At 43.3% G+C, this 14,323-nt stretch overlaps 2 protein-coding genes across 3 annotated transcripts; one reads left to right on the top strand and one right to left on the bottom strand.

Moving 5' to 3' along the window:
* Window positions 1–25: 25 nt before the first annotated feature.
* On the top strand, window positions 26–4,166 carry LOC102790354 (uncharacterized). Of its 2 annotated transcripts, XM_035915839.2 has the most exons (5): window positions 26–95; window positions 1,532–1,762; window positions 1,829–1,936; window positions 2,188–2,659; window positions 3,487–4,166. In XM_035915839.2, exons 2-5 carry the CDS (start codon window positions 1,616–1,618, stop codon window positions 3,708–3,710), a joined length of 951 nt encoding a protein of 316 aa, XP_035771732.2. In that variant the 5' UTR covers window positions 26–95; window positions 1,532–1,615; the 3' UTR covers window positions 3,711–4,166. The 2 variants fall into 2 exon arrangements, with proteins under 2 accessions (XP_035771732.2, XP_006808827.3); XM_006808764.3 differs by lacking the exon at window positions 26–95 and having other exon boundaries at window positions 1,459–1,762.
* Window positions 4,167–11,020: 6,854 nt separating this feature from the next.
* On the bottom strand, window positions 11,021–13,729 carry LOC148102649 (uncharacterized). The gene is made up of 2 exons (XM_087842267.1): window positions 11,953–13,729; window positions 11,021–11,463 (listed from the first exon to the last, which is right to left on the bottom strand). Exons 1-2 carry the CDS (start codon window positions 13,727–13,729, stop codon window positions 11,129–11,131), a joined length of 2,112 nt encoding a protein of 703 aa, XP_087698393.1. The 3' UTR covers window positions 11,021–11,128.
* Between the last annotated feature and the right edge of the window lie 594 nt (window positions 13,730–14,323).

Genomic DNA, 14,323 nt, shown 5'->3' with positions numbered 1-14,323 from the left:
GAACGACGTGAACGAGCGCGCATTTGACGTTCGCGCTCCGGGCTGTAGCGCGCCTCCTGAAAATGAGGAAACAGAGCGAGAAAACAACAAAAACGGTAAATAAAGAAGAAAACAGCACATCAGACTTTACAGCAGCGATTTTCTCTGCACTGCAGCTCGCCGTTCGCTTAAAATCATTATTTAAGAGCTTCATTGGACTAGACCACGATTCTATGACTATCATAAAGCTTTTTTTTAGAAATAAGGAACTGCATTATAATGGCTCAGCTCAGTGTTGTGTTGTTGGAATAAATGTTTCAATGAACTCAGTGATCGAAAACAAGCCATAATACGCGAATAATGTGAATGATTACATTAATAATATTACAACTATACAGTGCTGTGCGAAAGTCCCGAGCCACCCCTTTTTCCTTTAGATTATTCCCTGCGAGACAGACTTTGCACTTGTGCTTGTGCCTGAGCATTTTCAGAGGAATGATTTTTTTATTCTTGGCTTGTTAAGCCGCCCAACTCTGCCTCATCACAGCCAGCTCAGCAGAAAATGCATTTTAAGTTGCTTCTTTAGGCACTTTGTTACCAGCAGCCTGACAGATCATTCATTCCCATTTGTTTAGTTGTTTAGTGTCATTTGTACCAAAAGTTCAAATACTGATTCAAATTCTTTACTCGAGTAAAAGTGAAACATTTAGTCTGCCTCAGTTTATATGAACAAACATAATGTGACACGTACAGATTTAACAACACGAGGACTTCCATGTGAGCTTTAAATGAGCATCCTTCCTTATAAGCTCTCCTGTCCTTCTTTCTTATCTTTCTCCATCTCTGAGTGATGTTAGCTCTTTCTTTTCTCTCCCTGTGAAATAAGCAGCTGGACCTTTAGCTGCAACACACTGTGAGACAAACAGTTTGTGTGTTTGTTATGTTTGTTGAGCTCATAGAAATGTGCATTTAAATTTTTTTGAATTGTTGGAATTATGAGAATAGAATCGTACAATCAGAGTTTGATCCTTCATGCAATAACACCTCCAGCCTCATTAGAGTTGTACAAACTCTGTTTTAGCTTTATGTATAATAATTTTCATCCATTTATGTGCACTTTGCAGTAAATTGCCTATTTTAAATAATTCACTAATATATAATAATATTATATTACATTATTATTAATAGTCTGATATTATTAAAATATAATAATATAATAAAATATTTATATTTTCTCAGCAGAATATAAAGAAATGAGTGGCTCATGACTTTTGCACAGTACTGTATCTGCAGTTTTACACGTGTGTGTGTTTCTGAGTGAAAAAGTAAAATTGTAAATGTGCAAAAATGAGATGCTGTTGTGTGTGTGTTTTATCCCACAGTAGAGCTGTAATATTTTACTGAAATACATTTTTTATCTTTAACTCTGATTATTTTGTTATTTTTTTAGTTATAACTGTCCGAGTGCGTCTCTACATAATAACAGCTGTGCACTGATGCACACATGGGATTGAAACAATACATCAAAGTGCAGTTTTTGCATTTTTACCAGAAACAGCGCAGTGCCTCCTCGCAGTGAAAGCAGAGCTCCTGAATACTTGCATGTGTGTGAGTGTGTTGCGTGCTGAGCTCCACCATGGTCCAGTGGCAGCTCTGCACTCCGGAGAACCTGATGTATTCAGGGTTCGGCCGTCCTTTTCCACGACACGGCCTCCAGCTGCTCTTTTGGTTTTCCAACCAGTGTGTGACCTGCGACGTGGTCCAGCTGGTGGTCACCATGAAGGTAAGATCAGGTCTGTGTGTGTCTGTGTGTGTGTGAATCAGACTAACACCTGATGTGTTTCCACAGCTGGTGTCGGACTGTCAGCCGGAGATCGGGAACTTCGGCTTCCACCTGTTTGGAAACATGGAGGAGCTCCTTCCTGTTCTGAGCAGGCCCAGGAGGAGCAGGAGTCAGGTGTGCCGTGTTTGTTTGGTAGTTTCACAGGTAGAGATCAGGCTGCTTCCTGTTAGGGGAACCGCTCAGCTGGTTGTGGTTCAGTGAAAACACTCGCTTCACTTTGAGGTTTCATGCTCTCAGCTGGACTCTGAATGGGCAAACATTTCATTATAAGTGAAATGAGAAGAAGAGGAAAGGCGGGAGCGTGCAGGTGGGAGTAGGACTCCGACTGTAACAGCCTCTGCCCTCCATCTTTACTCTCTTTCCAGGTCACGTACTTTGAGGTTGGCAACCTGAGCACAGAAACGTATCCTGCTTCTGCAAACCTGCCGGCGTACGTGAGGGAAAACTATCGGTCGGGTGTCAGAAGCAACAACTCCAACATCGATCGCATCATCATTGGTTACCGGGTGAGGACCCGGGTGGTGGAGACGGTGTACATCACTGAGCACGACCCCGCCGCCTTTGGGAGGTTCAGATTCGACAGGACTTTTGAAATCAGCTGTGAACTGATCCAGGCCCTGCAGAACCCCCAGCTGGACCTCACCGGCTTCCTCATCCAGATGGGCTACTACGTAAATGTGCTCCAGGGCTTAGGAGAGATCCCCTACTCGGATCCATCAGCTCAGCAAACCTGCAGCGTGGTGCGGCACTACAGCTACAACACATCAGCACAGAGCAGGCCTGCAGCTAACTACAGGAAACTGCCGGCGTACAGTTACTGGAAGCTGCCTCGTGAAGGTAAACCTGCAGTCAGGGTTCAGTTTAGCTTCAGATGTAAACGTTTTTAATGGCAGAAAATGTGGAATATGTCCGACTGGCGTCTTTGGTCAGGTCGCCCGAGTTCAAGCTGAGATGTGCGCTTCGTTTGAGGTTTTATTTCCCCAGATTTTCATTGTTTTTATGATTTGTCGTTTTGTTTTCTTTCACAAGAAGCACTCGAGTTGGAAGCAACTGGACGTCTTATCCAGATGTGCAGAAGTCTCAGTGATGAGGTGAAACATCTAAAAAAAGACGTCCAGTCGTTTTCCACTTAACTGCTTCAGATGATCATGAGCTGTAGCAGCAACTACAACGTGTACACACCTGATAAAACACCAGGACTTTATGATGTAATGTGACCTTTAACCTCTACTATTTATTTAAAATCAAACCATGTGTGTCATGTTTCGCTACAGACAACGAGCTGGTGTCATATCTGTGCTTTTACTTTAGCTTTTTGTATCACCTGTAGGGTCGGCTGAAGAATTGGCTCCTGTAAAAGTTCTGGACGTGAAATGAAGCTCTCATATTTAGACGTGTTCAGAGCTGCTAGCATCGCGAGCCAGATCCCATTCACGCTTTAGATAATTAAAGGGACAGTTCACCTCCTTCTGTTTTGGTGATTCGTGTTTTTGAGACATCAGCAAACATCATGAAAGAAAAAAGAATAAAGAGACTCAAACGTGAGCAGTTCGGTGCCTGGCAGGTGACGGGGATCGTTTCTGACTGTGTGATCGAATTCTTGATAAACCGTCTCTCCTTTGTAAGATTAACATTTTAAAGACTTTCTGAATTTCTGTCTTCAGCTTTCAGTGGAAAACCAAAGAAGCGGGATGGAGGCGAGGACTTTGGCTTCCTGAAGCTTCTTCTCGGCGCTGGAGCGCTCTACTTAGCAGCCAAGTGTCTGTTCTGGTTACTCGGCAGCTGGTGGAGCGAAGACGTGGAGCTGAAGCCACAGTGGACTCCGACGTTTTGGCGCCGCGCTCCCAGCGATCGGCACGCGCACGTCATGCTGGATTACGTCTTCTAAACTCACACATGGTATCAAATGTCACACAAAGCTGTGGACTTCCTGGACTCCAGCCTGTGCTGTTTCCACACTGGAGGAAAAATGATTATTTTAAACGATTTTAAGGTGTTTTTGCTTTATGTTTGACACAGACTGGACCAAAATCACATTATGCATCATGCATCCAGCTGAATCTGTAAACACTGAAGTGCTGATCTCTGAAATCTTACATTTTAAAAATCAGTGCAGGATTCATGTGATGGTTCCTGTTCCAGGAAGCAGCTTCAGCTCCAGATGATTCAGTTTCCACTTCCACAAAGTGAGCTCTGATTATTTTCACCCTGAGATCAGCACGAGTGGAGAAAGAAAGCCATCACCAATCGAGCTCCGATACCACGATTCGCCACGGCAACGGAAAAACAAAGAGCAGGGCAGCGATTTTAATCCAGAAGACGAAGCAATATGAGCGCGTGTCAGGACGGGGATCACACGCTCGCAGTGAGACTGGTTTTGGTCGTTTTTAGTGGAAAATAAACTCAAACTTTGAATCAAATATTGTTTGACATAATTTAAAAACTAGAGCTCAAAATTTCAGCATGAAATGTAATCAGATTACAGACTGTCTGTAGGTTATTTTAGTCATGTTTGAGACTAAATATTCACATTGGGTCTTGGGAATGAGGCGTGGGCTGGGAAGTCCACAGATTTCTCTCCACAGGTTTGACTCCCGAGGCTGGAAGCGCAGAGAGCAGTGAGTTAAGCAGCTCTGACCACAGCACCAGAGCGCACACACTAACACAGGTGAGTTCACTGCCCACAGCCTCCAGGTGCGAGGACTCGTAGAGCACGAGTGTTGAACATTTAGATTCTGTCGATCGTGTCGGAGAATGGCCGACACAAATGGAGATGCTTTGAAACCAGTAACTCCAGTAAAGTCCAAGAATGAAGCAGAGAGCCGGAGATGAGCAGAACTTTAAGGCAGGTCACACAAACATGGATAAAAGTGCGTTAGCTGTTTGACACAGATATACGGAGGGCCAGGAGTGACTAAATGAAGTAATGTAATACACCATTAAATAATTGATTAAATGTTTAATTAATTAATGAAACATATTTTGAGAAGTAATTAAATGACCATTCGTTTAATTATATATTTATTTCAAATTTTAATTAATTATTGACACGATTCATTAATTCATTTTGTCACTCCTGGTGCTCTGTATATCTGTACCTCTTTTTACTGGTCGCCCAACTTTTAGCAGGTCGAGTAAACCTCGAGGTATTTCTCTGCTGGACAGAAATCTAATCATCACTCTTTTTTTCCTAAGAACGAAAACCAAATTTCTGCCGCTCTGGATTCAGTAAATTTGTTCCCTGGATCTTAGATCTGAATATTAACAGGTGTGAACGTATGGCTACAACATCCTTAAATCTGGAAGCTATCATTCAGAAAACCCAACGCAGACTAAACAGTGTCTCCTGAGAGATCTCTGAGGAAGAGTTCTGTTCGCCAAAGCGTCGCTCCGTGTAGAGAAAAATCCTTCAAACAACATCGACAAGATGCTCTGTAACTTTGTGTGGAGAAATAATAATGATAGATTGCATTTATATGGCGCTTTTCGGGGCCCTCAAAGCGCTTTACAATGCCACTATTCATCCACTCTCACATTCACACACTGGTGGAGGCAGCTACAGTTGTAGCCACAGCTGCCCTGGGGCAGACTGACGGAGGCGAGGCTGCCATATCACGCCATCGGCCCCTCTGGCCAACACCAGTAGGCGGTAGGTGAAGTGTCTTGCCCAAGGACACAACAACCAAGACTAATTTTACCTCCTCACTACGTACGACTCTGGATACTGTAGCTCCTGTGAAAACTAAGGTCTCTAATCAGAAGTACCTGACTCCATGGTATAATTCTCAAACACGTAGCCTAAAGCAGATGACTTGTAAGCTGGAGAGGAAATGGCGTGTCAGAAATTTAGAGGATCATCATTTAGCCTGGAGAAATAGTTTGTTGCTTTATAAGAAAGCCCTCAACAAAGCCAGAACATCTTACAATTCATCACTGATTGAAGAAAATAAGAACAAACTTTCCTGTTTGCTAAAGCATATAGTTAGGGCTGGACCAGGTGACCCTGAATCCTCCCTTAGTTATGCTGCAATAGATGTAGGCTGCCGGGGGATTCCCATGATGCATTTTTCCTTCCCACTGTCGCCAAAGTGCTGCTCATAGGTGGTCTTATGATTGTTGGGTTTTACTCTGTATGTATTATTGTGCGATCTACTGTACAATATAAAGCACCTTGAGGCGACTGTTGTTGTGATTTGGCGCTGTATAAATAAAATTGAATTGAATCGCGCTGTCAGATTTGTGATCTGATTTCAAAACAAACTGCTGAAGATTTTCTCTTATTTTGGAAGGATGTTCTGTTTGGCCTTACAGAAAACTGTACACATCTAAAAAAGAAGTCTGATAAAGTATATATAATTGAGCTGATTATTATCATGGCCAGGTTTTATACACAGAAGTGTAAGTTCAGAGGCACTAACTCTGATTATTTCCTTTAAAAATGAATTCAAACAGTGCAGTCAATGAAAGAACCTGCATTAGGTTCAACCTCTTTCTGTAGTCTGTTATCGCCCCCTAGTGGTCAAACAATCCTGCCGTAAACTGCTCTTTGTATATAATTAATTGATTTGACTTATTTATGTTTAATGTTTCTCTCTCTCCTTTTCTCCACGAAGCATTTTCAAAATTCATGAGTATCACTAAAAATGGCAAAACATTTATATCATTCATCTACTTTTATTTATTTTTAGTTTCCATAAATTCATGTTGGCAATAAAAGAGCGGGGGCAGAAGGGTCTACAGGTCAATGAAACTGACGATGCTTTTACTGCTTTGTGCTTGTTTTCATGTTACTCCACAAGGTCAGTGAAAGAACAAAGGTGCTAACCCCTGGACCAAAAGCAAATGGTCCAAGTGGGCGAGGTGCTGATTTTCAGATGGCAGGTCTACATCTAGAAGCAAAATGAGCACAAACACCAACAACCAAAGTGAAGCATTAAGACAAAACTGTCCAACAGGATCCACACATTCTGCCACAAATACATGCAAGACAACTAAATTGGTCCACAAATAGATGTAAACTGACTAAACTACGACACAAATCAGACAAAAACAGATGCAACATGATCACAAACAGACACATGTTGGCTACATGTTGATGCAAAATGACTGAAATCACACGTGCAACACTTTCTACATATTTGACAACAGAAGAAAAACACAAACAAAGTTGGAATGTATTTTCATTTAGATTTCTTTTTTTATTTCATGCCGAATTAGATATTTTAAAAGCGCCAAATCACAAAGTCTCCTCCCTGTTTGTACTGTAAGGTCAAAACCCTACAGTACTACAGAGAACCCCAACAATCAAATGATTCCCCTCTGAGCAAGCACGAGGCGACTGTGGGGAAGAAAAACTCCCTTTAACAGGAAGAAACTTCCAACGGAACCGGGCTCAGAAGGGACGGCCATCCGCTGCGACCGGTTGGGGGGATGGAAATCAAAAAGGAGACGAGATGGCGTGAACTAGGGGACCAGGAAGCAGAGTTGCAGTCTTACACGCCTCTCTGCAGCTTCTCTCCTCCTGCTACCCCCCCAAAAACCCATCTCCATAGAGACTGTGTCTGCTTCCAAAAAGACAAAAAACAAACTAAAAACCAGCAACAAACAACTTAAACATTTACAAAGAAAGAACAATACAGTATCCACATCTGAACCAAAGAGTAAAACAGTGAAATGTGGATTATTAAATATTAGGTCTCTCTCTTCCAAGTCTCTGTTAGTACATGACTTAATAAATGATCAACAAATTGATTTACTCTGCCTTACAGAAACCTGGTTGCAGCAGGATGATTATGTTAGTTTAAATGAATCAACACCCCCGAGTCATTCTAACTACCAGAAATCTCGAAGCACAGGTCGAGGGGGCGGTGTGGCAGCAATTTTTCACACCAGTCTATTAATTAATGAAAGACCAAGACAGACTTTTAATTCATTTGAAAGCCTGATGCTTAACATTATCCACCCCAGCTGTGAAACTCAGAAACCAGTCTTACTTGTTATCATCTATCGTCCACCTGGGCCTTACACAGAGTTTCTGTCTGATTTCTCAGACTTTATATCTGATTTAGTTCTGAGCTCAGATAAAATAATTATTGTGGGTGATTTTAACATCCATGTAGATGCTAAAAATGACAGCCTCAACATGGCATTTAATCTGTTGTTAGACTCAATTGGTTTCTCTCAAAATGTAAAAGAACCCACCCACCACTTTAATCACACTCTAGATCTTGTTTTAACATATGGCATAGAAACTGAACATTTAACAGTGTTTCCTGAAAACCCTCTCCTGTCTGATCATTTCTTGATAACATTTACATTTACAATAATTGATTACGCAGCAGTGGAGAGTGGACTTTATCAAAGTAGATGTCTTTCTGAAAGCGCTGTAACTAAGTTTAAGAATATAATCCAGCCACTGTTATCATCGTCAATGCCCTGTACCAACACAGAGCAGAGCAGCTATCTGAACGCTACCCCAACAGAGGTCGATTATCTTGTTAATAATTTCACCTCCTCACTACGTACGACTCTGGATACTGTAGCTCCAGTGAAAACTAAGGTCTCTAATCAGAAGTACATGACCCCGTGGTATAATTCTCAAACACGTACCCTCAAGCAGACGACTCGTAATCTGGAGAGGAAATGGCGTGTCACAAATTTAGAGGATCATCATTTAGCCTGGAGAAATAGTTTGTTGCTTTATAAGAAAGCCCTCCGCAAAGCCAGAACAGCTTACTATTCGTCACTGATTGAAGAAAATAAGAACAACCCCAGGTTTCTCTTCAGCACTGTAGCCAGGCTGACAAAAAGCCAGAGCTCTTTTGAGCCAACCATCCCTTTAACGTTAACTAGTGATGACTTCATGAACTTCTTCACAAATAAAATTTTTATCATTAGAGAAAAAATTACCAATAATCATCCCACAGATGTAATATTATCTACAGCTACTTGTAGTTCCATTGATGTTAAGTTAGACTCTTTTTTTCCAATTGATCTTTCTGAGTTAACGTCAATAATTACTTCCTCCAAACCATCAACGTGTCTTTTAGACCCCATTCCTACAAAACTGCTCAAAGAAGTTCTGCCATTGATTAATTCTTCGATCTTATATATGATCAACCTATCTCTAATAATCGGCTATGTACCACAGGCCTTCAAGGTGGCTGCAGTTAAACCTTTACTCAAAAAGCCATCTCTAGACCCAGCAGTCTTAGCTAATTATAGGCCAATCTCCAACCTTCCTTTCATATCAAAAATCCTTGAAAGAGTAGTTGTCAAACAGCTAACAGATCATCTGCAGAGGAATGGTTTATTTGAAGAGTTTCAGTCAGGTTTCAGAGCTCATCACAGCACAGAAACAGCTTTAGTGAAGGTTACAAATGATCTTCTTATGGCCTCTGACAGTGGACTCATCTCTGTGCTTGTCCTTCTTGACCTTAGTGCAGCATTCGATACTGTTGACCATAATATTCTATTAGAGCGATTAGAACATGCTGTAGGTATTACAGGTATTGCACTGCAGTGGTTTGTATCATATCTATCTAATAGACTCCAATTTGTGCATGTAAATGGAGAGTCCTCTTCACACACTGAGGTTAATTATGGAGTTCCACAGGGTTCAGTGCTAGGACCAATTCTGTTTACATTATACATGCTTCCCCTAGGCAGCATCATTAGAAGACATAGCATACATTTTCACTGCTATGCAGATGACACCCAGCTCTATCTGTCCATGAAGCCAGATAACACACACCAATTAGTTAAACTGCAGGAATGTCTTAAAGACATAAAGACTTGGATGGCCACTAACTTTCTGCTTCTCAACTCAGATAAAACTGAGGTCATTGTACTCGGCGCTGAAAAGCTTAGAAATTTGGTATCTAACCAGATTCTTACTCTGGATGGCATTACCTTGGCCTCCAGTAACACTGTGAGGAACCTTGGAGTCATTTTTGACCAGGATATGTCCTTCAACGCACATATTAAACAAATATGTAAGACTGCGTTCTTCCATTTGCGCAACATCTCTAAAATTAGAAATATCCTGTCTCAGAGTGACGCTGAAAAACTAGTTCATGCATTTATTACTTCCAGGCTGGACTACTGCAATTCATTATTATCAGGATGTCCAAAAAACTCACTGAAAAGCCTTCAGTTAATCCAAAATGCTGCAGCAAGAGTACTGACAGGGACTAGAAAGAGAGAGCATATTTCTCCTGTTTTGGCTTCCCTTCATTGGCTTCCTGTTAAATCCAGAATTGAATTCAAAATCCTGCTCCTCACATACAAGGTCTTAAATAATCAGGCCCCATCTTATCTTAATGACCTTGTAGTACCATATCACCCTATTAGAGCACTTCGCTCTCGCTCTGCAGGCCTACTTGTTGTTCCTAGAGTATTTAAAAGTAGAATGGGAGGGAGAGCCTTCAGTTTTCAGGCCCCTCTTCTGTGGAACCAGCTTCCAGTTTGGATTCGGGAGACAGACACTATCTCTACTTTTAAGATTAGGCTTAAAACTTTCCTTTTTGCTAAAGCATATAGTTAGGGCTGGACCAGGTGACCCTGAATCCTCCCTTAGTTATGCTGCAATAGATGTAGGCTGCCGGGGGATTCCCATGATGCATTGAGTTTTTCCTTTCCAGTCACCTTTCTCACTCACTATGTATTAACAGACCTCTCTGTATTGAATCGTATCTGTTATTAATCTCTGTCTCTCTTCCACAGCATGTCTTTATCCTGTCTTCCTTCTCTCACCCCAACCGGTCGCAGCAGATGGCCGCCCCTCCCTGAGCCTGGTTCTGCCGGAGGTTTCTTCCTGTTAAAAGGGAGTTTTTCCTTCCCACTGTCGCCAAAGTGCTTGCTCATAGGGGGTCATATGATTGTTGGGCTTTTCTCTGTATCTATGAAGCGCCTTGAGGCGACATTTGTTGTGATTTGGCGCTATATAAATAAAATTGAATTGAATTGAATTGAACTATAGTTGTTAGAATTTGGATTTGAGGGCCAATTTAAAAATCAGGGCTCGCAAAATCGCTAGCCCGACGTCCCGGGGCTAGCGATGTCTCCGGTCGGGCGACCAAAATCTATCTCAGCCCGATGAGCTATCATATAGCCCGATGAGCTATCATATAGCCCGATGAGCTATCATGTAGCCCGACGGGCGGGGCTGAGATAGATTTTGGTCGTCCGACCGGAGACATCGCTAGCCCCGGGACGTGTTATGGTTTAAATTTTGATTTGGTGCTAAAATTCTGCCTCAAGATGTTAAAAGAAGCAGGGCAGTGGGGGAAAGCCAGGATGGTGATTTTAATCATCGTTGGCTTTAATGCACCACCTAAAGGGCTTTCGCAGAGCTTTTCCCACCGCTGAAAAGAACCTGGAAATTTTGGATTTCTTTGGAGGACTGGGGATGACTCCCAGGCTGATTTTTAGATGCCTTATCACAGCCTCATCAAAAGATGAATTACTTTCCATCGCAGCATGTAAGACACGTTCTGGGGAGCCAAACTCCCTGATGAGGGATTTGGCTATTTTCTTCATGAACTGTTTCTGGTCATTGATGAGACTCGTGGTGGACTCTGTGCTGCTGAGTTCAGGCTTGATCAGGTCTCTCAGATGGTTGATGGCCATGTCTAGTTCTGCTGACAGAGACACAGAATGTTTGGTCTTAGATTTAGATTTTACAAGAACGCTCGCGAAGAGGAAGAAGGCGAGGTCATCGGACGTTTTCTCAACCTCGGAAGATGGCGCTGACACAGAACCATTCTCTGACATTTTAGAGGAAACCATGAGAGAGCCTGAAACACCTGCAGAGCTTTTTTCTGGATGCTCTGCAGGTGCAATGCAAGATTTTGGCGTTGGAGGTGACTTATCAGATGCCAGAGAGCATTTTTCTGGAGAAATGCTCCCAGATTTTGGCCTTGGAGGTGACTTATCAGATGCCAAAGAGCATTTCTCCAGAGAAATCCCAGATTTTGGCCTTGGAGGTGACTTATCAGATCCCAGAGAGCATTTCTCCAGAGAAATCCCAGATTTTGGCCTTGGAGGTGACTTATCAGATCCCAGAGAGCATTTTTCTGGAGAAATGCTCCCAGGTTTTGACGTTGGAGGTGATGGTACAGATTCCTCACCACTGCTCGCTGAATCTGTTTCCTGCTTTGGGGTCTGTGTTCTTTTAATAAAGTTTCGGATGTCATTCACAGCCTCAGACACCTTGTCCATTTGAATCACTTGATCTTTGTCTTCGTTGTCCAGCCAGAGTAAAAGCTTCTGTAGAAACCTTTCTACTGCGTCTTCTACGAGGACATAGAGGACTTCAGCAGAATAGGGACGCTTTGAGCCTTGTGTTTGTCGTGGAGTCCTGGAGATGACGGTGTCTGAGAGGGATCTACCCATTAGAGGTTCGGGGATTTCATACATTCGATCCGTCATCAGTAGATCAAACACTTTTGCCGTTAAGTCCACAGTAAAGTCTCTGGTTGCCCCACTATTTCTAAAGTTTCCCAAGGTTTTTTCAATGGAGAGCTCTTCTTTCTTAGTTAGTTTGTCAAACAACCGATTAACGTGGGATCTAATGGCGCCAAAGTCGACTGGAGAAAAACGAATGTACCGTAGAAGCATATTTTGGGAAGGGGCTTGATTTGCGCTCTGGGGACGAGGACTATGAGGCTCTGACCCTGAGAGGCTGACAGCTATGCTTTCATCGGAGGGCACCGTGTCACTCTTGGGCTGCTTGCAAACGTTTTTTAGACAAACAAAATATTTCCTGTTTGTCTTTATTTCTTGTCTCAGCTCGTTTTTCATCTTTTCAAATTGTTTTTTCGCAAACATGCAAAAGCGATGTTTGCGTGCTTTGAGGCCGGAGTGAGAGGTGGACGGCACACATTTGGAAAAGAAGTCTCTCACCTTGTTGATAATGAATCCTGCATTAAAGGCAGGTTTGGGTAAGCTACAGCTGTCACAGAGCTCTTCACTGCTTGAATCCAGGTTTCCAAGTATCTCATTTACAATGTCAGCTGCAACCTGTTCTACTGGGGTTGCAGCTCGGATACTGTGGCTCTCTGCAGTGGGTTTGATTTGGCCTTGTTCTGTTAGAGCTGATTGGTCTGGGAGCTCAATTTCTTTCTCCTCATCATCTGAACCTTTATCTCCTTCTGTCATCTCTCCATCTGAGCTCCTTGATGACAGAATCACAGAAATCTCTGTGATTGCTGATTGCACTGACACCTTTGAATCCGTGCTTTCTGAACCGGAATCAGACCCCCTTGACACGCACCGGCAGCGCAGCTTACGTGCGTGCCTTTTAAGGCACGAGGCAGCGTGGCAAACCATGCGGCGCAGCTTTTTAATATTACTCAATTTGCCGCTAACATAAACGGCGGGGTCTTGCGGCAAATCAGGGCTTTCTGCGATCAGGGCAATTGTTGAGCTGACCTTTTCGGAGATCTCTTCCTCAACCATCCGTGTCAGCTCGTCAGCGCTCTCATGTCGCTGTTCCGGGACGTTAAGAGCGCTGGCGATGGCGGCTGAGATCGAGTCTCCGAGGGACGGGCTTATTTTCCCCGCACCTAAAGGCTCCGGATCTTCCTTCGTCATGTGATCCTGAATAACAGGAAGGTTTATTTCAAGGATTCTGACAGAGGCGATCTGAATGATTTCAGAAATCATATCAGCGAGCACCGCTTGGACGCCCGAGTCGCACGTGCCATTTTCTATCTCGCTCCACTGAACTTCAGAGAGCCTTTCAAAGCACCGGTTGATTGGTGGCATAATCTGTTCTGGTGTGACCACGAATGAAGTTTCGTCTTTGCTGGGTGGAGCCATTGTTGTGTCGCAACTGTGATTTTCTAGATTTAGGTGAATAGTGTGCGAGTTTTCTTGCTTTAGAGAACGCCGACTGTTGAACATTTGCAAACAGATGAGCTGTGACGTTTCTGTGTGAGAGCCCCTACTTAAGGGTTTCCCTGCCTGTGACGTGGCTGACAGATCAAAGCAAAAGAACGTGAGTCACAGAGAACGCACGCGCAGACGCGGAGATAGAAGCCCCTGGCGCGCGCTCACAACTGCGCAGCAGCAGATTTGAATGACGCCTCGGGTAAACCGTTCGTGACCCTCCATATCCCAGGATTCATTGCGAGTCAAAGTTTGAAGAAAAATGGCGGAAGTGAAGCGGTGCAGAAATAAAGTCTTCAACGTAAGCGCAGTACGGTGTACATTTCAGGACATCGTCAGGTCTCAGAACACGAGCTATCAGACAGAGAGAAAATCTTCCTGCAGGTGGCGCTGTTGTCATGTCCCACCAATGACTGTAGTGACAGCTGCAGTCACGGAGAAACTTGCGTATCTCTGTTCGGGAATAGCAGATAGAGCGTAGGCTCTGAGAGGAGGGCCAGCGTTTACGCTACGAAAACACGACCGAGTGTTTTAACCTGACAGCCTGAGGTGTTCTTCAGTAAACTGGACTACCCGACAGAAGGACCCGAGGCCCCGCTGCACTGTTTC

The sequence above is a fragment of the Neolamprologus brichardi genome, chromosome 6 (assembly GCF_056152115.1).
Source record: "Neolamprologus brichardi isolate AB-2024 chromosome 6, ASM5615211v1, whole genome shotgun sequence".
In the NCBI taxonomy this organism is placed as follows: Eukaryota; Metazoa; Chordata; class Actinopteri; order Cichliformes; family Cichlidae; genus Neolamprologus; species Neolamprologus brichardi.
Note: the sequence above shows the minus strand (reverse complement) of the source record. Positions and strands in the feature narration are given on the sequence as shown.

What these genes read in the sequence shown, in the direction of transcription:
- LOC102790354 (XM_035915839.2), top strand. Translation starts at nt 1,616, where the DNA reads ATGGTCCAGTGGCAGCTCTGCACTCCGGAGAACCTGATGTATTCAGGG. An exon ending in AGCTGGTGGTCACCATGAAG is followed by an intron (nt 1,763 to 1,828) that starts GTAAGATCAGGT and finishes GTGTTTCCACAG; the next exon opens with CTGGTGTCGGACTGTCAGCC. An exon ending in CCAGGAGGAGCAGGAGTCAG is followed by an intron (nt 1,937 to 2,187) that starts GTGTGCCGTGTT and finishes CTCTCTTTCCAG; the next exon opens with GTCACGTACTTTGAGGTTGG.
- LOC148102649 (XM_087842267.1), bottom strand. Translation starts at nt 13,729, where the DNA reads ATGTTCAACAGTCGGCGTTCTCTAAAGCAAGAAAACTCGCACACTATT. An exon ending in AACAGATTCAGCGAGCAGTG is followed by an intron (nt 11,464 to 11,952) that starts GTGAGGAATCTG and finishes TGTCTCTGTCAG; the next exon opens with CAGAACTAGACATGGCCATC.